The sequence below is a fragment of the Anomaloglossus baeobatrachus genome, chromosome 6 (assembly GCF_048569485.1).
Source record: "Anomaloglossus baeobatrachus isolate aAnoBae1 chromosome 6, aAnoBae1.hap1, whole genome shotgun sequence".
Classification (NCBI taxonomy): domain Eukaryota; kingdom Metazoa; phylum Chordata; class Amphibia; order Anura; family Aromobatidae; genus Anomaloglossus; species Anomaloglossus baeobatrachus.
Window position 1 is genome coordinate 165,073,323 of NC_134358.1, and position 25,330 is coordinate 165,098,652.

The 25,330-nt window shown below is 44.7% G+C and overlaps 1 protein-coding gene across 2 annotated transcripts in view; it reads right to left on the reverse strand.

The window, feature by feature from the left end:
* Positions 1 to 2,998: 2,998 nt before the first annotated feature.
* MIB1 (MIB E3 ubiquitin protein ligase 1) overlaps positions 2,999 to 25,330 on the reverse strand; it is a 189,467-nt gene continuing 167,135 nt past the window's right edge. Inside the window, exons 17-22 of one of the 2 annotated variants that reach the window (XM_075314461.1) lie at positions 21,652 to 21,844; positions 21,029 to 21,107; positions 20,420 to 20,533; positions 18,971 to 19,071; positions 5,390 to 5,523; positions 2,999 to 4,891 (exon numbers count right to left, since the gene is read on the reverse strand). In XM_075314461.1, coding sequence (XP_075170576.1) covers positions 4,873 to 4,891; positions 5,390 to 5,523; positions 18,971 to 19,071; positions 20,420 to 20,533; positions 21,029 to 21,107; positions 21,652 to 21,844 — 640 coding nt within the window. In that variant the 3' untranslated portion in view covers positions 2,999 to 4,872. Of the gene's footprint in view, positions 5,524 to 18,970; positions 19,072 to 20,419; positions 20,534 to 21,028; positions 21,108 to 21,651; positions 21,845 to 25,330 lie in introns of both variants that reach the window. The other variant, XM_075314462.1, reaches the window with a different exon arrangement.

The window sequence follows — 25,330 nt, forward strand, 5'->3', positions numbered from 1 at the left end:
CACCGCTGTGAGGTTCAGGCTGTGACGATATGAGCCATGTGATCAGCGGTGAAGTCACACTCAGGTGAGTCCTCCTCCTGTGGCTCACTTTTGTCGCATACTGCTTTGCAGTCACAGGTGGAGGACTCCAGCTGAGACCTTAAATCACCTGAGTGACGTCACCGCTGATAGTGCGACTCCCTTCAGATGCGGCGTGGAGCTCAGAGCGGACAGTTTTGTTCTATGGCGCTCGCTGTGAGCTTCAGCTGTAGCAGAGCTGGAAGAGTCGTGGGACCTCATGTGGATTACATCCGACCTGGAGGGGTGTTAATAAAGTGGTGGAAAAGGGTGGCTATTTTGTCTTTTATTTCAAATAAAGGAATTTTTGGGTGTATGTGTGTGTTTATTTACTTCACTTACAGATTAGTAATGGGGAGTGTCTCATAGACGCCTGACATCACTAATCTGGGACTTCGTGGCAGCTATGGGCTGCCATTAACTCCTTATTACTCCCATTACCAACGCACAAGAGTAATCAGGAAGAGTCGGTAAAGTCCCGTGACTGTCACATCTAATGGGTGTGCGCAATTCCAGGTGACTGCTGGCTATTTTTAGGCTCGGGGGGGCTCCCAATAAAGTGGGTCTCCCCAGCCTGAAAATACCAGCCTTCAACTGCAAGGCTTTATCTTGGCTGAGTATCAAAATTGGGGGAACCACACATTTTTTGTTAATTATTTATGGAATTGTACGATGTACACACGCCCAGGTGGCTGTGATTAGTTGAAGTCAGACAGCTGTCACTCAGCAGGGGGCCCATCTGACTGCAACCAATCACAGACGGGGGGGGGGGATGAATATGTATGACCCTAATGAGCAAGTGTACTGAATATGTAATGAGGCTAATGAGCGGGAAAGGAAGAATGAGAGTCTGCGTTAGCAGTGTGACCGCCATGTGCGCCAGTGATGTGAGAGAGACACTACCGAAATACCCATTTATTGCTAAACCTATTTATCATATGTGAATTATGCCTTTCACTGCTGCTGCTGGGGTTCCCACAGTCGTTGAGCCATCAATTTTAATCTCAGTGTCCGTTTCTGAATTGTCTGTACTCTGCTTTTATATTTTTGTACTCGAAGCTTAAACTTTAGATCATTTGAATCATAAGTTTGTCCTGGCACATATTTGGTCCTTTCAGTTTTCTCAAGTTGGTACAGTACCTTTTTGGTACACTTACATTTTCTAGGATTATAAACTTCGGTTTCCAAGTACCAAAAACAGATAAAATAATGGTCAAGTGTGGAACAGTTTCTACAGGAAAGTAGCCATGCTTTTCTAGTTCTGTAATGTCCTGGAGAAACTACATAAACTACAATAAGAGAAATGACGTAATCATAGGACTGTAAGTCTAGTCTGTGTTAGTGCTGTATACTTCACTTTAGAATGGGTACCCAATCAGATAGGGGAAAAGGGATTTTTTAGCGCTTTATGGAATTTCTTCAGAACGTGTACCTTGACATCACCTAAAAATATGCCTAAATGAATGCAATAAAAACCAAAACAGTTTTTTGAGGCATTTTCACTTGATATCCAGAAGAATAACATCAAATAGGGTGTTTTTAGGAATGAACTAATTAAAACAACACATTTCAGCCATGTAGCTTCATCAGGTAAAAAAAGAACATAAAAATAAGACATAAACCGACCTTAGGAGTGTAGATTCTGCCTCTTTTTCAATGCTTCCCTTGTCTATAGTGAGGTCTCAGCTAGATTTAACTAAAAGTGGAGGGTGTGTATAATTGATAAATATGTGCCTGTGTGAAAACTTCGGGATATTGGTAACCCAAAATCTACTGCTCGTTTTCAGAAAACAATAAAACTAATATTTATAGAACTTTTTTCTCTGGTTTCAATAATTTCTGTACTGATAAATTATTCCTTACCGCCTTGTAGCAGCCTGTGATCTACCTCAGAATGAATGTAGTAAAAAAAAAAAAAAAAAAAAAAAAAAAAAAAAAAAAAAAAAAATCGCTCCCCTCAACTTTGCCAAAAAACACTTTTCACACACATATATAGTAAGTGAACATTGAGACTCCATATCAAACCTTCCCAGGTGTAAAATGTTAGTGTTTATTAAAGCATAAGCCATACTGTAATACAACAAGCAATGGAGATCCTCCAGTAGTGTAGAAAATGTTTTCCGGTCTCGACAGTTATTTATCTGAGAAACACAGAACAAACTAATACATAAGCGAAACAGTCTACATTGAATATCTGACAACGAACAAATAAGCAGATAAAAACCATTACCGACCAGCGATGTTACATTAGGGGTCCAGCTACAGGCAGTTCTCACCAAACTTTGCTCAAAAAGTTACAAGTCATGGGACTTCAAAAGGGAAGTGTGCTACCACGTGATCAGAGGTTAAGAGACATGGCCAGGTAGGGTTTTGATGGAGAATCTCTGAGCCATAGATCTGAAAGGAAATTTATAATGACCATACCTTCATGGGCATCGCATACACACAAATCTGAAATAAACTATACAAAAGAAACCTAATTTCTAGAAAGTTTAACCATTTTTTCATACTATGTAATCTAAAATTAAGATGAGCGGCTGAATAGACTATGCTTTTACAGGCGCTCTGATAGGAAATAATGGAAACCTAGAGATAGTCAATATTAAACTCAAGTTTAGAATGAGAAGATTCAACTATTTCTCAATTACAAATATTTCAGGTGATGTTGAAGCTTGGATTATCATCATTTTTTTTACAATTTTCATTATTTTTGGTAGCTGTTTATTTAACGGAAAATCCTATTTAGAGAATTAAAAATATGTATAATCCGTTTTAATGAAAATGATCTACCAGACAAAGGGGACAGGTCAGCTTTACTGATGAGTCTGGCTCAGTAAATACTTTCATTTACTGGGCATTTTTTCCTTAAAATACAATGTTGTGATGTTCCTCTGTTACTCTTCCTAGCAATTTATGAAATTGATTGACAATATGATGTTCGTGGTTGGAGGGGGTGGGGGAGTGAAGTCTCGCACACTGACACTGTCCAATCAGATGTAGCCAGACTGCAGAGGAACGCTAGTAGAGAAGGGATTGGTAATACAGGGGCATGTATTTATACATTTCTCAGAGCAGTAACAGAGGAGCGGCACAATGAGAAGCTGAAAGAAATGATGCTTCAGAACGGTCATTTTATGGAGAATACAAATATATAGACGGTCAAGAGAGAAAACAAGTCTAACAAATAAGATTTGTTATTTCCAGACTAAAAGAAAATTTTTTTTATAAACTATGCATCAAAAATTTGAGCAATTCCAACCAAATATAATCTCAGTGTTACTTCTAAATATTTAGAGTAATACTGCAAGTTTAAGGCACAAAGCAGAAAGGAATAGAAACTTAATAATACTGAAGCAGACCCTTACAATATTACCAAAGCATATTTATCAAATCAATCTTCACTTCCACCCATCAGTCTCCATCGTCGGAGGACGGAACATTCTAAGTATTTTTCTAGGTGCCTCTTGTGTTTGTGTGTGTGTGTGTGTGGGGGGGGGGGGGTTTGAGGGAATACTGGGAGGGCATAGGTATTAGGATATAAAACTTCACAAAAAAATTAATTAAAGCAAGTAAAAATATATATTGAAATGATATTCTGATCAGTTTTGTAATAATTACACACTAACGCTGTCACTTTCTTTAAAGACATCTTAATGATAAAAAAGAGCAACATTTTTAACTGTGCCGTAAATTTCAGCCCATGCTGAGGCCTAAGTGTGAGCATGAGATTTTGGCCGTAGGAAGGAAGAAAAATTAAACCTTGGGTTCTGATTTAGACCATAGGGTCAAAAATTATTGGAATGAAAGTAAGGGCTAATGAGGCTTTTTCTCTGTAGTTGAAGGTAGAGGTCACCAGCGACAAAGGAATCATGTTCCCCTGCCGGATTCCCACAGGATTGCCAAGTTGTGTTGCTTTAAGTAGTGTGCGATATTTGGAGTGTGCCAATTTTATGGAACAAGATGTATATACGTGTGTGCAGTCATTTACAGAATTTCTTTAAACACGTAAAGAGTGAGTGCCTCAAATTCTAATGCAGATGACTTTAAATAAGTAACGAGACAACACTGTGCTGTCTTGTGATGCTTTCACATACATATAGGCCCGTTCAGGTCCTTGCCCAGCTTGAGACCTACAACTTCTCTGAAGCATTTATTAAGGGTTTTTTTCAATCTAATAATGGAAAATAAGTGAATTAGTAAGCCTTCCTTTTCCACTAAACACAGGTGAATATGCATTAACATACAATACACACAAAAAACTGATCATTTTTAAAAGACTTTTCCAGAATTTCACAGACAATCGACAGTCCAGTGTTGTCTTGTGGTGACCAGTATGGAGCAAAACTAACGCTCAGAGACGAACATAAGCGGACCACTAGAGATATGCATTGCAGAAGGATGAGAACCCCGTAATTGTGCATAATAGATGACATCACCTTTTAAAATCCTGACAGCGACTGAAGGAATAACCATGAAATACATATATAAAAATAAATATAAAGAAGTCGTGGCGGGACATCTCCTTGGTATAAACTTGTCTTCCTGATTATGCAAACCTTAAAGGATCATTTACCATTCTAACATGTATATGAAAAAAGAAAAATCGCAAATGATGAGCAGAAAAAAAAAGAAAAATGGGTCATAATTGTCCAGTGATCAGAATCCAGCAGACACACTGGTAGTGTAAGGATGATCAGGGTAGTAAGAACAATGGGCATTGTAGTGTTGGGCACTTGTAAGGTCTACATTCATTATTCAGTATCAGAAAAGACATCAAGTTAGCTTCTTTGTTCTGCCTTTGCGAGATTCTGTCTCCTAACATGACATACTGAATCTGTAAATGAATAAAAGAAATTCTATTACTTCTTTAAAGAAAATAAAGCTCTAATGCAGTAAATACAATCTCCAGTCCAAGGACTACCAGCAGGCCTACTACTAAGCATTTCAATTCTCGGGCACATGTGGGGCAATGTCTACTAATATACTTGTGCACACGAGTGACAGCCCCCAAAATAAGGAAAACAAAAAAAAAATCTCTTTTGCATTCTTTTATGTATACTTGCTCCTGCCACTACTTTATCATCGATCACACTATACTACTAGTGGGATTTAATAATTCTTTTCATTATTACCTGGCACAGAAAAATACAAGTGCTTTGCAGATAATACATAGTACATAGAAAATACTATTATCATGTGGCAAGATCAAGCATACACTTTTGCAGCAAACCATTTAACAGAAAATGCAGTTTGCAATAATAAACCGGAGTATTAAAAAAAAAATATGTACAGAAAGCAAAGACTACAAAACAAGCAATTGTGAGACTAGTACAATAAGATTCTTCGTTCAATGGCCTTCCGACAAATGGGACATTCGCTCATCCGATCACCGCAGAGCTGACAGGTTCCGTGTCCACACATGAAGATCATATTCTTCAGCCGATCCAGGCAAACAGGACACATGGTCTGTAGTAAAGGAAATGGATATTGGGTTTAGAAATGTTACAGGCAATTGATCATGTGTCACATTAATATTCTGTGTACAGCACACCAGAAGAGATACACCAAGAAATAGAGTGGTATAACTAGTAAATCTTTCTTCTCAAAGTCCTATCTCAGGGCTCAACGTTCACATGGTCCTTTCCCATTGTGTGTGTGGCAGTGCAGCAGCTTGTGAGTGGCTGTGGGTAATGGTACTAGAAAACTTAAAGAGCACCGTTCATCCTTTTTAACATGATAAAGTGGCTGAAAATACGAATAAAACATTGTTTTAATTTTTACTTCTTTTCTCCATTGTTTATATGCCAAATTCCACCATTACCAAAGAACCATTAGCGGATATTATCATTTCAGGGTATCTACTTTTTCTCCAAATCCTAAGAAACACCATGCAAAAAAATAAATAAATAAATAAATAAAATAAATGAAGAAGAATACACCCCCAGAGAAGGTCAGAAATGGTTAACGAGTCTCACCAGGTTGTTATTATTATTATTATTATTTATTATTATAGCGCCATTTATACCATGGCGCTTTACAAGTTGCATAGATCCCACTGCCCCAGCACCTACTGTAACTACAAATGCAAGTAGAGGAAACAGAGAGGTCATAACATACAGAGAGATCTCAGTGTGACCTGGCAAGGAAAGCAGAACAGTGTGTCTGAGACAGATGCAGGACGGTGTATGTAATGACAGTTCTGGTCTCCTTCCCTTGCTCTTGTAATCACAGTAGGTGCTGGCACTGAAATCTCAGTGTGAACTGGTTGGACTTAACAGTGTAAGGCTCTGTGCCCACGTGGCGTATTTTCATGCAGTTACGCTGCGATCTGCACCGCAGCATAACTGCATGCGTCATGCGTCCCCAGCACAATCTATGAAGATTGTGCCTAATCCATGCCCACGTGGCGTATTAGAACGCAGCGATTTCCCTGCTGCCGAAGCGCTGCGTTCTAAGAAGTGACACGTCACTTCTTTCATGCGCTTTGCCTGCAGCCCCCGCTCTGTCTATGGGAGGGACTGCACTCAGAGCGCATGAAATCGGATTTTCATTACGGACTCTTTCTGCAGCGATTTGAAGCGCACGTGTGCTGTTCAAATTGCTGCAGAAATTTCTGCAGGGACAGAACGCTACGTGGGCACATAGCCTTTTTAAAATCACGCAGAAAAAGATGGTTCGGACCTTTTTTGTTAGGCTGCTTTCACACTTGCGTTGTTTTGCATCCGTCACAGTCAGTTCTGTGGCTGATGCAACGTATGCGTTGCAGATAATGGCACAACTGATGTGACTGATGCTGCAAAACAAAGATCAGTTTTGGCTTCTTTTTTTACAGTTTTACCGGCGGCAGACTATTGTGAACAATCAGCTGATCACCCGGCGGCCGGCCGATCAGCTGATTGTTCGGCCACCAAGAGAGAGTTAAAAAATGTTTCTGTGATTAAAAAAAAAAAGCTGAGCATGCGTAGTGAAAAAATAAAGGATTCCGTCGCTCAAAAAACACTACATGCTGAGTTCCCTCTGCCCGACGGTCACTGACTGTCACCAACAAAACAATTGATGTGCCGCGGGGCGGATGCAACGCAAGACCATCCGTTGCAATCCGCCCTTAATAGAAGCCTATGAGGAATAAACGGTTTCCTGCTACGGTTACCATAATTCCTCAAGGCGGCGGATTGCAACAGATATCGCACAGCTCAAGTGTGAAAGCAGCCTTACTGCAAGACAAGACATGACATGCTTATGATTGAGCATCATACAGAGGAAAATGTTTCAGTATTTTTGTTCTTTGAATTGTTTGAATTGCACAAAAACTATGCAATATTTCAAGTTTTACGTCCGAACTCTACAACAAATATAAAGAGACACATGAGGCAGTATTTATCAATTTATATAATTTTTTTACGTATGCAGTTGCAAGAAAAAGGAGTTATCAATAATGAAGAAATGAGAGGAAGCAATGATCATTACAGAAGACTATTTTTTTGACTATTGTCAGGCATGCATAGTATATGTCTGACAGTGTGTATGATACGGATGGATGCTATTTGTATGAAAATGGTGCAGATTGCTGTGATTTCCCTTACAGATAAGGCTAGATTCACATATCTGTTTAAAATCAATTTGCATAGGATTCAGTAAGATAAAAACAAGCCATGAAAAAAGCCATGATAAAATACAGATGCAGACAGATACCAAAAAGAACCCCAAATTTCCATTCCTAAAGGAACCAGAATTCCCAATATAAAGAAAGTAGAGTCACAAACTTTACCACCATGTTTAAAGCATTCTAGTACACTGTATAGAAGTTACCTACCCATTTGCAAAAGCAAAAAAAACCCTTTCATTATACCTTCATTCAGTGCAGTCCGGATGATGGGCTTTGCTGATCTTGAAGTGGCACCTCTTCTCTTCCCATAGTTGCCGTCCTCCTACCTGGCTTCACATTTATGACGCATACTACATCATCCACACTGTGTCCCCCAATCCCGCTCCTGAGCAGACACTTCTCTCGGCCTTGCCGAGGACAAAGCAAAGTACTGTAATGTGCATGCACCGGGAAAGGCCAAAAGAGATCCAATGACCTGAATGTAAAGGTGGAACATGCGCATTACAGTACCTTTCTTTATCCACAGCAGGGCAGAGAGGAGTGCGCCAGCACAAGAGTGCAATTTACGGACATTGTGTGGATGACGTCGGTCGCATCATCCAGTCGAAGCATGGAAGGACGACGGTGATTGTGAAGTGAGAGAGGTGTGTTGGATCAAGACAAGCGACACTCATCGGACTGAATCATGCCATATGTAGGTAATACAGTCGTTTCATGCTACAGATGGGATTGGGAACTTACATACAGATTACTATGGGTGACAGGTTTCCTTTAAAAAGCTGAGTGAAATAGAAACTTTTTTTTTTTTTATTTGCATCCATTTACATCCATGTTTCTCCTGGTTTGGAGAGAACCATCCATGCTAGAGTTGTCTCTGAACACCTCTAGTGTTCATATAACTAAAAACAGATCTGAAAAATTTATTAAATTAATGGATACCCATAAAACTCATAGACTTCAATGTTAAAAAAAAAAAAAAAAAAAAAGAAGAAACAAATAATGAGTGTCTTTACTTTCATCTTTTTTGGGGGGTGGGAGGGGTAAGGGGCTATAAAAACAAGTAGATGTTGCAGACCACACTTCTTTATCAGACAAAAAAATGTGCAGCAGATGAAGTGCAAATGGATACTTAGAAAAGAAAATTTAAAAAAAAACCCTCTCACCTGATCAGATACTATAATGGAACGCTGCTAAATTGCATATTTTAAGATACAGTGGTTCCTGAGCTACAGTATTTAACTTATTGATAAGGTTTTCCAAAAATGTAGATGTGTTGAAGTAAACTACCATTCAATAACCTTGGAGATTAGCCTTTCCATTTTCATAATATTTAGCTTATTAGCTTCCATTGGTATCCAAGACTTAGACTGACAAAACGAGGTCTAGTTATGTTACAGTCCATATATATAGTATCATATTTGCAGATGATACTAAACTCTGCAGGGTAATCAATACAGAGGAGGATAATTTTATATTACAGGGAGATTTATGTAAATTGGAGGATTGGGCTGAGAAGTGGCAATTGAAGTTTAATGTAGATAAATGTAAGGTCATGCACTTGGGTAGAGGAAATAACATTTATGATTATGTACTTAATTGTAGAACACTGGGTAAAACAGACACAGAAAAAGACTTGGGTGTATGGGTGGATGGTAAACTTCACTTTAGTGGACAGTGTCAGGCAGCTGCTGCCAGGGCTAATAAAATAATGGGATGTATTAAAAGAGGTATAAGTGTTCATGAAAAAAATATAGTTCTACCTCTGTACAAGTCACTAGTGCGACCGCACTTAGAATACTGTGTACAATTCTGGTCACCGATATATAAGAAGGACATAGCTGAACTGGAGAGGGTGCAGAGAAGAGCCACCAAGATTATTAGAGGAATGGGTGGGCTGCAATACCAAGACAGGTTATTAAACTTGGGGTTATTTAGTTTGGAAAAGAAGGGAATTTTGTTTACTTACCGTAAATTCCTTTTCTTCTAGCTCCTATTGGGAGACCCAGACAATTGGGTGTATAGCTTCTGCCTCCGGAGGCCACACAAAGTGTTACACTTTAAAAAGTGTAACCCCTCCCCTCTGCCTATACACCCTCCCGTGCATCACGGGCTCCTCAGTTTTGGTGCAAAAGCAGGAAGGAGGAAACTTATAAATTGGTCTAAGGTAAATTCAATCCGAAGGATGTTCGGAGAACTGAAAACCATGAACCAAAAGAACAATTCAACATGAACAACATGTGTACACAAAAGAACAAACAGCCCGAAGGGAACAGGGGCGGGTGCTGGGTCTCCCAATAGGAGCTAGAAGAAAAGGAATTTACGGTAAGTAAACAAAATTCCCTTCTTCTTTGTCGCTCCATTGGGAGACCCAGACAATTGGGACGTCCAAAAGCAGTCCCTGGGTGGGTAAAAGAATACCCCGATAAAAAGAGCCGACAACGGCCCCCTCTTACAGGTGGGCAACCGCCGCCTGAAGGACTCGCCTACCTAGACTGGCATCCGCCGAAGCATAGGTATGCACCTGATAGTGTTTCGTGAAAGTGTGCAGACTAGACCAGGTAGCCGCCTGACACACCTGCTGAGCCGTAGCCCGGTGCCTCAATGCCCAAGACGCCCCTACGGCTCTGGTAGAATGGGCGTTCAGCCCTGAAGGAATCGGAAGCCCAGAAGAACGGTAGGCTTCAAAAATCGGTTCCTTGATCCACCGAGCCAAGGTTGACTTGGAAGCCTGCGACCCCTTACGCTGGCCAGCGACAAGGACAAAGAGCGCATCAGAACGGCGCAGTGGCGCCGTGCGAGACACGTAGATCCGGAGTGCTCTCACTAGATCTAACAAATGCAAATCCTTTTCACATTGGTGAATTGAATGAGGGCAAAATGAAGGTAAGGAGATATCCTGATTGAGATGAAAAGGGGACACCACCTTAGGGAGAAAGTCCGGGACCGGACGCAGAACCACCTTATCCTGGTGAAAAACCAGGAAGGGGGCTTTGCATGACAGTGCTGCAAGCTCTGACACTCTTCGGAGTGATGTAACTGCCACTAGAAATGCCACCTTCTGCGAAAGACGTGATAGAGAGACATCCCGCAGCGGCTCAAAAGGTGGTTTCTGAAGAGCCCGTAGAACCCTGTTGAGATCCCAGGGTTCCAGCGACCGCTTGTAAGGTGGGACTATGTGGCAAACTCCCTGCAGGAACGTGCGGACCTGCGGAAGCCTGGCTAGACGCTTTTGAAAAAACACGGAAAGCGCCGATACTTGTCCCTTGAGAGAGCCGAGAGACAAACCCTTGTCCATTCCGGATTGAAGGAAGGAAAGAAAAGTGGGTAAGGCAAACGGCCAGGGGGAAAAACCCTTATCAGAGCACCAGGCTAAGAAGATCCTCCAAGCCCTGTGATAGATCTTGGCGGACGTTGGTTTCCTGGCCTGTCTCATAGTGGCAATGACCTCTTGGGATAACCCTGAGGACGCTAGGAGCCAGGACTCAATGGCCACACAGTCAGGTTGAGGGCCGCAGAATTCAGATGGAAAAATGGCCCTTGAGACAGCAAGTCTGGTCGGTCTGGGAGCGCCCACGGTTGACCCACCGTGAGGTGCCACAGGTCCGGGTACCACGACCTCCTCGGCCAGTCTGGAGCGACGAGGATGGCGCGGCGGCAGTCGGACCTGATCTTGCGCAACACTCTGGGCAGCATTGCCAGAGGAGGAAATACATAAGGCAGTCGAAACTGCGCCCAATCCTGAACTAAGGCGTCCGCCGCCAGAGCTCTGTGATCCTGAGACCGTGCCATGAATGCCGGGACTTTGTTGTTGTGCCGAGACGCCATGAGATCGACGTCCGGCGTTCCCCAGCGGCAACAGATCTCTTGAAACACGTCCGGGTGAAGAGACCATTCCACTGCGTCCATGCCCTGGCGACTGAGAAAGTCTGCTTCCCAGTTTTCTACGCCCGGGACGTGAACCGCGGATATGGTGGAGGCTGTGGCCTCCGCCCACAGCAGAATCCGCCGAACTTCTTGGAAGGCTTGACGACTGCGAGTGCCGCCCTGGTGGTTGATGTACGCGACCGCCGTGGCGTTGTCTGACTGTATGCGGATCTGCCTGCCCTCCAGCCACCGATGGAACGCTTTTAGGGCTAGATACACTGCCCTTATCTCCAGAACATTGATCTGAAGGGAGGACTCTGTCGGAGTCCAGGTTCCCTGAGCCTTGTGGTGGAGAAAAACCGCTCCCCACCCTGACAGACTCGCGTCCGTCGTGACCACAGCCCAGGATGGGGGCAGGAAAGATTTTCCCTTCGACAGAGAAGTGGGAAGAAGCCACCACTGAAGAGAGGTCTTGGCTGCCAGAGAAAGAGAGACGTTCCTGTCTAGGGACGTCGACCCTGTCCCATTTGCGGAGAATGTCCCATTGGAGTGGACGCAGATGAAACTGCGCAAAGGGAACTGCCTCCATTGCTGCCACCATCTCAAACTGAAGGTGTTCGTCCCCAATGGCGAAACGCAGGAAGCGTTTATGCTCTGGTGCGATCGGCACATGGAGATAGGCATCCCTGATGTCGATTCATGCTAGGAAGTCTCCTTGGGACATCGAAGCGATGACAGAGCGGAGGGATTCCATGCGAAACCGCCTGGTTCTCACATGTCTGTTGAGCAATTTGAGGTCCAAAACGGGACGGAATGAACCGTCCTTTTTTGGCACCACGAACAGGTTGGAGTAAAAACCGCGACCACGTTCCTGAAGGGGAACGGGGATCACAACTCCTTCTGTCTTCAGAGTGTCCACCGCCTGAAAAAGTGCAACGGTTCGCTCGGGGGGCGGAGATGTTCTGAAGAAACGAGTCGGAGGACGAGAGCTGAACTCTATCCTGTAACCGTGAGACAGAATGTCTCTCACCCATCGGTCTTGGACATGTGGCCACCAGGCGTCGCAAAAGCGGGAGAGCCTGCCACCGACCGAGGATGCGGTTTGGGGAGGCCGAAAGTCATGAGGAGGCCGCCTTGGAGACGGTGCCTCCGGCGGTCTTTGGAGGACGTGACTTAGACCGCCATGCAGAAGAGTTCCTCTGGCTCTTCTGTGGCCTGTTGGACGAGGAGGATTGGGATCTGGCTGAGGGCCAAAAGGACCGAAACCTCGCTTGAATTTTTCGTTGCTGAGGTCTCTTGGGTTTGGGCTGGGGTAAGGACGAGTCCTTTCCCTTGGATTGCTTAATAATTTCATCCAATTGCTCGCCAAACAATCGGTCGCCAGAAAAAGGCAAACCGGTCAAGAACTTCTTGGAAGCAGAGTCTGCCTTCCATTCGCGTAGCCACATGGCCCTGCGGACTGCCACCGAATTGGCGGATGCTACCGCTGTACGGCTAGCCGAGTCCAGGACAGCATTCATGGCGTAGGATGAAAATACCGACGCCTGAGAAGTCAAAGACGCTACTTGCGGAGCAGAGGTACGGGTGACCGCATTAATCTCAGACAGACAAGCTGAGATAGCCTGGAGTGCCCACACTGCTGCAAAGGCTGGGGCAAAGGACGCGTCTATGGCTTCATAGATGGATTTCATTAGGAGCTCTATCTGCCTGTCCGTGGCATCCTTGAGCGATGAACCGTCAGCCACTGCTACTACGGATCTAGCCGCCAGTCTAGAGACTGGAGGATCCACCTTGGGACATTGAGCCCAACCCTTAACTACGTCAGAGGGGAAGGGATAACGTGTGTCATTAAGGCGTTTAGTAAAGCGCTTGTCCGGAAAAGCCCTGTGCTTCTGGACAGCATCTCTGAAGTTAGAGTGATCGAAGAAAGCACTCCGAGTACGTTTGGGAAACCTGAACTGGTGCTTCTCCTGCTGTGAAGCCGACTCCTCTACAAGTGGAGTTGGAGGAGAAAGATCTAGCACCTGGTTGATGGACGCTATAAGGTCATTTACTATGGCGTCCCCTTCAGGTGTATCAAGATTGAGAGCAACGTCAGGGTCAGAGTCCTGGGCTGCGACCTCCGCCTCATCCTCCAGAGTCCTCAAGCTGAGACCCCGAACAGCGTGAAGAAGTCGGGGAAGATTCTAAGCGAGCCCGCTTAGCCGGTCTGGGACTGCGGTCCGTGCCGGAGTCCTCCACGTAATAACTAGAGGCCACCCCAGGAGCACGCTTCGTCGCAGACCGAGAGGGGCCTGGGGGCGATCCCGCAGTGCCCGGGGCCTGTGTAAGGGCCGGTCTGGACTGCAAGGCCTCTAGTATCTTAGCAGACCATTTGTCCATAGACTGAGCCATGGATTGTGAAAGTGACTCAGAGTTTCTCAGCTAAAACTGCAAACTCTGTCCCTGCCACCTGGACAGGGGAAGCCGGCGGTTCTACCTGGGCCGAGGGTCCCACCAGTGCCCCAGGCTCCGGCTGAGCGAGTGCCATAGGGCCCGAGCATTGCTCACAGTGAGGGTAGGTGGAACCTGCAGGTAGCATAGCCGCACAAGAGGTACAGGTTGCAAAATAACCCTGTGTCTTGGCACCCTTGCTCCTTGTGAACGACATGCTGTTGTCTCCCAGGAGAGTGATCACTGAGGGTATATAGCCACAAGCTAACAGTACAGCCGAACCGAGAAAATGTATACAAATATAATATATATATATATATATACAGTTCGGCACCCTAGGGGGACCAGCACCGGGTGACCGGTGTGGCTTACCGACCGCTCAAGCGGTGTGTGGCTACCAGATTCCCTGCCTCGGGTCTCCCAGAGCTGCAGCCAGAAGTCCTCCACCGGCAGAATGTGCTTAAAACATGACTGTCAGCGTTCACAGGGGAGGAGGGGGCCGTGGGCGTAACTAAAAAAGTGCGGGAATCTGGTGCCCCAGAGTGATTAGTGAGGGGGGAGGAGGACACCTAAGTGTGCTCCAGCCCTCACTGTCGGCGTCAGGCCGACCGTCCCGCCCTTACCCCTGGACTGGCAGGCCCGGGGGCGGGAGTTTAAGGCACTAGGCCGCAAAAGCCGGGGACTAAATTTAAAACCGCGGCCGGCAAGCAGGCGCGGTCGGCGCGGTAGTCCCGGTCTCATACCAACACCGCAGCCGCTGCAGCGTCTGAGGCCAAAGTGCTCCATGCACCGTCCCCAAGGGGACACAGAGTACCTGTAGATGCAGGGCCCTGTCCCTGATGATACTCAGTCTCCTGTCCGTCAGAATCCCACAGGGGCTGCGGAGGGAGCCCGGTCCCAGTGCCTGGATGACCGGTTAGGATCCCACTTCTCCCAGAGCCCCTAAGGGATGGGGAAGGAAAACGGCATGTGGCTCCAGCCTTTGTACCCGCAATGGGTACCTCAACCTTAACAACACCGCCGACTCAGTGGGGTGAGAAGGGAGCATGCCGGGAGCCCTGTTAGGGGCCCTCTTTTCTTCCATCCGATACAATCAGCAGCTGCTGCTGACTAAAATGGGAGCATGAGTGAATGTGTGCCTCCTTCAACACAAAGCACAAAACTGAGGAGCCCGTGATGCACGGGGGGGTGTATAGGCAGAGGGGAGGGGTTACACTTTTTAAAGTGTAATACTTTGTGTGGCCTCCGGAGGCAGAAGCTATACACCCAATTGTCTGGGTCTCCCAATGGAGCGACAAAGAAACGAAGGCTTAGGGGGGATCTAATCACAATGTATAAATATATGAGGGGACAGTACAGAGACCTTTCCAAAGATCTTTTTACACCTAGGCCTGCGACTGGAACACGGGGGCATCCGCTACGTCTTGAGGAAAGAAGGTTTAATCATAATCACAGACGAGGATTCTTTACTGTACGAGCAGTGAGACTATGGAACCCTCTGCCGCATGATGTTGTAATGAGTGATTCACTACTAACATTTAAGCAGAGCCTGGATGCCTTTCTTGAAAAATTTAATATTACCAGTTATGTATATTAGATTTTATGACAGGGTATTGATCCAGGGAACTAGTCTGATTGCCGGATGTGGAGTCAGGAAGGAAATTTTTTCCCCATTGGAACTTGTTTGCCACATTGGGGTTTTTTTTGCCTTCCTCTGGATTAACATGTTAGGCTACGGGTTGAACTAGATGGACTAAGGGGCACTTTGCACACTGCGACATCGCAGGTGCGATGTCGGTGGGGTCAAATTGAAAATGACGCACTTCCGGCATCGCATGCGACATCGCAGTGTGTAAAGGCTGGATGATACGATTAACGAGCGCAAAAGCGTCGTAATCGTATCATCGGTGCAGCGTCGGCGTAATCCATGATTACGCTGACGCGACGGTCCGATGTTGTTCCTCACTCCTGCGGCAGCACACATCGCTGTGTGTGAAGTCGCAGGAGCGAGGAACGTCTCCTACCGGCCTCACTGCGGCTTCCGTAGGATATGCGGAAGGAAGGAGGTGGGCAGGATGTTTACATCCTGCTCATCTCCGCCCCTCCGCTCTGATTGGCCGCCTGCCGTGTGACGTCGCAGTGACGCCGCACGACCCGCCCCCTTAACAAGGAGGCGGGTCGCCGGCCACAGGGACGTCGCACGGCAGGTGAGTGTGTGTGTGAAGCTGGCGTAGCGATAACTTTCGCTACGCCAGCTATCACCACATATCGCTGCTGCGACGGAGGCGGGCACTATCGCACTCGGCATCGCAGCATCGGGCTGCGATGTCGTAGTGTGCAAAGCCCGCCTTAGAGTCTCCCTTCAACCTTAAAAACTATGATGATACTATGATGATGATATACAACCACTACAGTCACTATGTGGCGCCCCTGAGGCGTCAGGTGCCACAGGGTATTGCATCCAGTAACAGGTGCGGTGCTAACCCCGGTTTCCTAGAAGACCAGTGTCGGTAAATACCATTCAAACACACACATCATGTGCCCTCTTCCCCAGGCTGGGTAACAGGCTAGAGACGGATCTGATGGATGGCCACCTATTGGTCAGGACTCATCCAATCAGCTAGTCAGACACCTGGGAGGAGGAGGAGGGGCTAGTCAGTGCAGCGGACGAGAGACAGACATCTTGTCAGACCTTAAGTCGGAAAACAGTAAGTCAATGCTCAGACAAAGAGTGAAAAGTGACTTATTGGGCTAAAGGAGTACAGTTGCCAGGGAGCGTACGGTGTGAGTACTCACTGGACCGAGCACCGGCGGGGTGCAGAGCCCTGATAAATCTGCCCGCTGAGGAATCATCAATGTTCCTCACCAACGTTAGTGTGCGGGGCACAGCAGCAAAGTGGGAACCCGGGAACGGGGACAGAGGTCTGACCGAAGAGAGGTTCAAGCTGCCTGCCATACAGGCCAGGACTGTGACAACAGGAGGGGACCCCAAAACGCTTCAGGCCATGGGGACCCACCAACTACAGACGGGTGCATGGAAGTAAAGCTTACCAGGTCACTACACCAGCACTAGGATCAAGGGAATGCCGGATTACCTGAGGCCTAGATTGAGATTGGTAGAGACCAGCACCAGCCAGGTTGCAGCTACTCCAAACCAGTGAATAAAACACAAGTTAAACCACAGCCCCTTGTTGTCTGAATTCTTCCTACACCTCAGCATCACCAACTTTCACCATACCACAGCCACCATCATCCTTCCCTGGGGCCTAGCTCTACTTGCCAAGCTGCTTAATACCACCAGCCCCAGCAGTGAGAGACTTTCAGTGGCGGCTTTCCCCACATAGCCGCATACCGCAAGTGGCGTAACGAAAAACATTTTATTTTTATTTTTCCCTTTTATTTACCCCCTTTTTCAAGTGACCCCCAGGGTCACAGAACCGGGCATCGGCCAACCGTGATACGTCCCCGTGAAACAAGGCCCAGCACCGAGCACCCCAAAGCCCTGATGTGCGTCAACTACATATTAGGTAAACCATTCTTTACTAAGAATACCATCAACACATTGAAAATGCATATGAGATCCCATTAATTTCTGTGAAGGCAATGGAACGGCTGAGTGCGGTTCCTGGCTATTTTTGGTGAGGCTGCCTTTTAAAGACTGAATGAAGGAATGGACGGTGAGCATGCGTGACCCCTACTCAATTCAAACTCCTCCTTGGTGTGGGTCAGGGCATGGGGTTCTAAGCCTATTGTTATGGCAGTGGGGCCCCAGTCATCAGACATTTAGCGATTACTCTGTGTAAAGGTGATGAATGCCCTTTTTTAAGGTCGGAAATTCTGCCTAACATTTACAATTCTGCCAAGCTGGCATCAGGTTAGTAAATAATGTAATATATTTGGCATTTTAAAGCTAATGTGAACCTGACAGCAGATCCATGTTGCCTCATCCACAGGCGGCATGTATCAGGCACTGGTTGTATTATCTCAGGCAGGTATAGTTGACCTTAAAACTCTGCGGTATTTGAGAAGAATAAACTTTCAAAGCCGCCAGGGACTAAGATCACAATGCAGACTAGTCAGACAGGTGGAACCCATGCGGCTTCTCCTCGGCCACTGACAGGTCTACCTCAATGTATACACAGGTAAGATTATCATTCCAGGCCGGTGGGTGGGGAAAAGCCTCCGGGGCCACCCACCTCTCCAACTAGTCTACAGTGCGGCTCATCCCCAGTGGCTTTTTATTTTCGCTCTGAAAACGCCACAGTGTTTCAGAGTTAAACAAATATGGCTGAACTCATAGAACCAGTGCCTGACACATGCTGTCCGGGGACTAGGCAGCATGAATCAGCTGAAAGGTTTATTTTAGAAAATTATGGTTAAATTTAAGAAGCTCGACACCCTGCTAAATAAATAAAATTGTAAATATAGAACAAAAGAATAAGCCGTGCCAGACATCACAAATACTTGTTTCCATCTTACTTACAGAATGAATCGTGGTTTGTCTTAAAGAGACAAGTGATTCATCTATTATGTGTAATTCTCAAAACGTTCATCTCACACCTCACACAGAGTCATCATTGCACCCTCAGGTAGGACAACTTATTCTACAACATTACACAGAAATCATTCAGACCGGCCCTTCAAGTGCACGACTCGATCTCATGACGTCTGCATAACAAATTCTTAACAGCTAGCTTCCCATCATAAAAACAAAATAAAACAAGAAAAAAAACCCACTTTTTCCTCCCGCTGGGATAGCACGTGTCTTCCCGGTTGTAACATGGCATTGGCTGAGGTGGTCACCTGACAATCTGTGTTTGCAGACCGTATGAGGTCTATTTTCACAGTGCTTTGGCTGCAGTGGTCATTGACACAATAAGGAGGTATGGTGTCCATATGGAAGCTTTTTTAATTATTATTACCATTATTATGGACAGTTTAGTTGCTAAGAAGGGGTCCAGTAGAGGACAAATATGATGAATTGCACATGAGTAAAATTCTTTTCTATACCTGCTCTTTAATATCCTGTAACTGTTGCTGCAGCTTCTGCACATCTGCATTGACATTGGTATTGTCCTTATCCTTCTGTAAAGCTGGAATGTTTCCCCCGGCTGCAAAAGCCACAGAAAATAATAAGTTACATTCATATTCATCAAAACACATTATTACATAACACTTAGATGCAAATCAATATTTTGATTGGAATATACAATACAGTAATTGATATTTCACGCTCCATAGCCTATTTTCTAATTACAGTCTAGAAGAACTTGTAAATAAATACATAGCATGACAGTATTACTAGTGGTGATTTTCCTTGCTAGATGAGGGTCAGACATAACATATATACAACCTGCAGCAGTCCATTAATACCATAAAAATAAAAGTGTAGACTCTACTGTCGGATAGATCACATTTAAAGAGAGTATTATACGGAATGTTCAAAAATAGTGTAACCAGAGCTCCCAGCTGACGTGGCTTACACAGCTTAGATGGCCGTCAGCCGACAATTCAGCAGGCAGCCATCATGCCCGTTTCTAGCATAAGCTGGGGTCAAACTGGCGTATAGCATCGGATGCAAGAGAATCAGATGCTATATCCTAATACCACTCGGTTCAAACCCTAATGTGAGTGTGAGCCGAGAGTCATTTTACTCCAAAGGCATATTTATAGGGAATTTACACTGTGAGACCCAATGGTTACAGTGACTATCAGGTCTGTGAAGCGCTGTGCAATAGCACTGGAGTGTTGAGTAAAATAAATACTGTGCTCCTATTCACATGTGTGGAAAAGATATAGAAGTCAGTCTCTCCATCTTCTCCATGGTCTGTCTCGGCGTAGATCAGACTGAACTAGGATGACACCCGAGGGCAGTCCTATGTTTCACATGCACCCATAGTTTTGTATGGGTGCGAGTGAGCAGACATACACTGACAATCATAGCATGCCGTGACTTTCTGATCAGCACCAATCCATAGTATAACATTGGAGTGAGTGCTATCTGATAAAACATTTGATGTGACTCATCTGTGTTATACAGTGGTGTGAGCGCGCTCATACACAGGAGTTCTCACTATGTTCTGTATGAGAGCACCACTATCAGTCACCTCTAGTGACGGTTTTTCTCAGAACAAAACAATTGGCAGTCAGAAAACGGGTACGTTGGTTCCTTATGTTCCCCAACAATCACCTGTCTTGGCCCCATTATACCCCATATACATATATAAGCCCCATATACATTAGCTGAACCCACCAATACTGGTGGGTTTGGCCAACACTGATCCAAGTGTATGGGGACTGTATTGCCTTCTGAACCATAAACGTTCCACCAATTCACAAAGGATCAGATATCTATCAGCATTTAGTATTTCAATCTGCATTTGCACAACAAATGTGTTTGGTCACCGATTAGCAAGTTTTGGTGCTGCTCAGTTTGTTGCATTTTTCAGTCTTTCTTACCAATGTCATCTGTGACATCTTCTGCACCCTTCCCACTACAACATACAACAAAAGGCACTCTTCGCTCCACTAGAGCACGACACTGCACACACTTCTTCATAAGGCTGGCACAGTCTGGAAAGCAAGATATCATGCAGTAATCTCAGAAATGGCAACGACCAGGCACCGAAATGACACTGACACTACTATTGGGAGGCTGGTGTGTGACCGGACGTATCTTTACAATAGAAACAAAAAGCATAATATGCTCAGCATGACTGGACACAAGCGTCTGCGAGCATGTGTCATTGGGAAAGGGGTTTATATATTATGGAGACGGCAGCATTTTAGTCATGCATTGCCAAGGTCACAGAGAACTTGAACAGTGTGAACACATGTCAGCAAACTAAAATTGGATATGCAAGTCCATCCACTGCTGGTATAAACATTAGCCTAATACCTAGCCAGCTTTCAGTAAGACTGTTACATACAGCCAACTATGTAATAGGACATTTAATGGTACAATAATGCATAGTTTATCATGTAAATAGTGTAAGGAGGAGGCCATCAGGCAATCATAAGAGTTAGATTACACATTGCTAGGTAATACTGGAGGGTCAGAGCACTTACTTTCACAGGCACACATATGTCCACATGGCTGAAACAGCACAGCTGCTTTCTTGTCTGAGCACACAACACATTCTTCTATCTGTACAATGTAGAGAAACAACAGATTATATCCCCGTACACTAATACAGAACATTTTATACCATGCTAAAAATGTAGCATATGGCAAAAGGGAGCCGCCAGCAGAGGATCTTGAGGATTTCTGTGTCCAAGCGCATTCAGCATTCCTGAGACAACCATTAATAACCTCATAGATGGCAACCAAGACCTGTAAGTACATATACTTCTGCATATGGCGCTCATACTCTATGTTGAATAAATCAAGAAGTTGTGAAGATTTTGATACAATATTTTCATCATTTGTATATTATTACAATGTCTACCAGTCGTGTGATTTCCCTAACTTTTCCTCCTTGGTGTTGCAATTTCAATGTTGAGGAGTATAGATAGTACTGTAGATAGGAATATGCAGAACCTACAAATAGATATTGATATCTTGGTAATGACCACAGAGAGGAAACATCTGAAGTCACCAATCGAATGACACCACACACCATATGGGTTTATATTATATGGGGATACTGCCTTATCAAATAAATACATTTAGAATTGCTTTTTTCATTTACCTTCGTTCTAGACTGTACTTGCTCCTTGCATATGAGACATTTCTTTACACGTGGAGAACATAATGAACAGGTTGCTACATGGCCGCATGGACCAAATAGTGTATCTCTCTTCAAATCTGAACACACCATGCATTCTTCTAGAGTCTCCGAGTCATTATTAATCATAGATGGACTGTGAGATCCCACTTGACCACTAGACGAGAAAAATATTTGTTAGTTAGGAATCAAAAGGTTTCTGAGCAAATATACTTTTTCTATTCAATTTAACCCCTTAACCCCTTAAGGACGAAGCCAGTTTTGTACTTAATGCCCAGGCCATTTTTTGCAATTCTGACCAGTGTCACTTTATGAGGTCATAACTCTGGAACGCTTCAACGGATCCCGGTGATTCTGACATTGTTTTTTCGTGACATATTGTACTTCATGATAGTTATAAATTTAGAACGATATTTTTTGCTTTTATTTGTGAAAAAATCGGAAATTTGATGAAAATTTTGAAAATTTTTGCAATTTTCAAACTTTTAATTTTTATGCCCTTAACCCAGAGAGTTATGTCACACAAAACAGTTAATAAATAACATTTCCCACTTGTCTACTTTACATTAGCGCAATTTCTGAAACAAAATGTTTTGGGGTTAGGAAGTTAGAAGGGGTCAAAGTTCATCTGCAATTTCCCATTTTTTCAACAAAATTCACAAAACCATTTTTTTAGGGACCACATCACATTTGAAGTGACTTTGAGAGGCCTAAGTGACAGAAAATACCTAAAAGTGACACCATTCTCAAAACAGCACCCCTCAAAGTACTCAAAACCATATCCAAGAAGTTTATTAACCCTTCAGGTGCTTCACAGGAACTAAAGCAAAGTGGAATGAAAAAAAGCAAAAAATAAAATTTTACCTAAAATGTTGCTCTACCCCAAATTTATTCACTTTTAGAAGAAATAACACAACAAAATGAACCCCAAAACTTGTTACCCACTTTCTTATGAACGCGCCAATACCCCACATGTGGTCAGAAACCTTTGTTTGGACAAATGGGAGGGCTCGGAACAGAAGGAGCAATATTTGAATTTTGGAAAGCAAATTTGGCTGAAATAGATTGCGGGCACCATGTTGCATTTACATGTCCGCTAAGGTACCTAAACAGCAGGAACCCCCCTCAAGTGACCCCATTTTGGAAACTAGACCCCTTAAGGCTTCTATCTAGGGGTATAGTGAGCATTTTGGATCCACAAGTATTTCACAGATTTTGATAACGTTACGTTGTCACATTGAAAATTTTCCTTTTTTTCTCAAAAATGTTGCTTTAGCATCAATTTTTTCACTTTTTCAAGAGGTAATTCCAACAATTTGACCCCAATGTTTGTTACCCACTTTTTTATGAGCGCGGTGATACCTCACTTGTGGTCTGAAACCTTTGTTTGGAGAAATGGGAGGGCTTGGAACGGAAGGAGCAATATTTGAATTTTGGAAAGGAAATTTGGCTGAAAAAGATTGCGGGCACCATGTCGCATTTGGAGGACCCCTAAGGTACGTAAACAGCAAAAAAACACCACAAGTGACCCCATATTGGAAACTAGGCCCCTCAAGGAATTTATCTTGATGTTTGGTGAGTACCCTGAACCTCCAGGTGCTTTACAGAAGTTTATAACGTTGAGCCATGAAAATAAAAAAATAAAATTTTACCACAAAATTGTTACTTCAACCAGGTAGCTTTTTTTTTCACAAGGGTAACAGGAAAAAAATCACCATGAAATTTATTGCGCAATTTCTCCTGAGTTTGTTGATATCTTGTATGTGGTGGAAATCAACTGTTTGGGCACACTACAGGGCTCAGAAGAGAAGGAGTGCAATTTGACTGCAAAATTGGCTGGAATCAATAGCGGACGCCAGGTTGCATTAGGAGAGCCCCTGAGGTGCCTAAGCAGTGGAGGTCCCCCACAAGTGACCCCATTCTGGAAATAAGACCCCTCAAGGCTTTTATCTAGGTGTATATTGAGCATTTTGAATCCACGAATACTTCACAGAATTTGATAAGCTTAGGTTGCCATATTGAAATTTTCATTTTTTTCACAAAAATGTTGATTTAGCGACACATTTTTCACTTTTTCAAGAGGCAACAACAAAACGTGTACCCCACAGGTTGTTATCTAATTTCTTGTGAGCGCAGGGATACCCCACATGTGGCCAAAAACCTTTGTTTGGATAAATGGGAGGGCTTGGAATGGAAGGAGCACCATTTGAATTTTGGAAAAGTTGAAGTAAATTTCGCGCACCATGTCACATTAGCAGGGCCCCTTGGGTACCTATACATCAGAAACCCCCCACAAGTGACCTCATTTTGGAAACTGGACCCCTCAAGTATTTTATTCAGGAGTATAGTAAACATTTTGAATCCACAGGTACTTCACAAAAATGTTGCTGTAGCAACAAATTTCTCACTGTTAAGGGGGCTTTACACGCTGCGACATCGCTAATGCGGAGTCGTTAGGGTCACGGAATTGGTGACGCACATCCGGCCGCATTAGCGATGTTGCTGCGTGTGACACCGATGAGCGATTTTGCATCGTTGCAAAAACGTGCAAAATCGCTCATCCATTCTCGATTATCGTTACTGCAGCAGTAACGATGTAGTTCGTCGCTCCTGCGGCAGCACACATTGCTATGTGTGACGCCGCAGGAACGAGGAAGCTCTCCTTACCTGCCTCCCGGCCGCTATGAGGAAGGAAGGAGGTGGGCGGGATGTTCCGGCCACTCATCTCCGCCCCTCCGCTTCTATTGGGCGGCCGCTCAGTGACGTCACTGTGACGCCACACGGACCGCCCCCTTAGAAAGGAGGCGGTTCGCCGGTCACAGCGACGTCGCCGGGCAGGTAAGTATGTGTGATGCGTCTGCGCGATGTTGTGCGGCACGGGCAGCGATTTGCCCGTGTCGCACAACAGATGGGGGCGGGTACCCACGCTAGCGATATCGGGACCGATATCGCAGCGTGTAAAGTAGCCTTTAGGCTATGTGGCCATGATCCAGCGACACGGCGTCTAGTACCCAGTGTCAGCCTCCTGCAGAAATGTGAGTGTTGTCCACGGGAGAACGCAGCTGCCCATGCCCACGATTTGGGTTCAGGCTGCTGTGGACTTTAGTTCTATTCTACCTGCAAAGAACACATCTCCGCAGCATAAATTGACATGCTGAGGCTCGGGAAGCTGCGCCACAGGTCGATTTATGCTGCGGAGAAAAGAAACACAGTGGGCACGGGATTTCTAAAAATCCTGCCACTGTGCTTCTACTGCACAACGCAGCGTTATGGACGCAGGGAAAACACTCTGCGCCCAAAACGTTGCAAACCCTGATTGTGGGCACACAGTGTAAAATGCTACAATGGATGAATGGATAGATGTCAAACATATATAACGTCCCACCCCCCTGCATATTCTAAGCTGGCGCCCTTTAGTGCCTTTCATGTGACACTAAAGGATGCCTAGCCTTGTATTTAGCCCAAAACAAAAAAAAGAATTAAAATAAATGACGTGGGGTCCCCCCTATTTTTGATAGCCAGCTAGGGTAAAGCAGACAGCTGTAGCCTGCAAACCACAGCTGACAGCTTCATCTTGTCTGGTGATCAATTTGGAGGGCTCCCCAAGCTGTTTTTTTTTTTTAATTATTTATAAATAAATAAT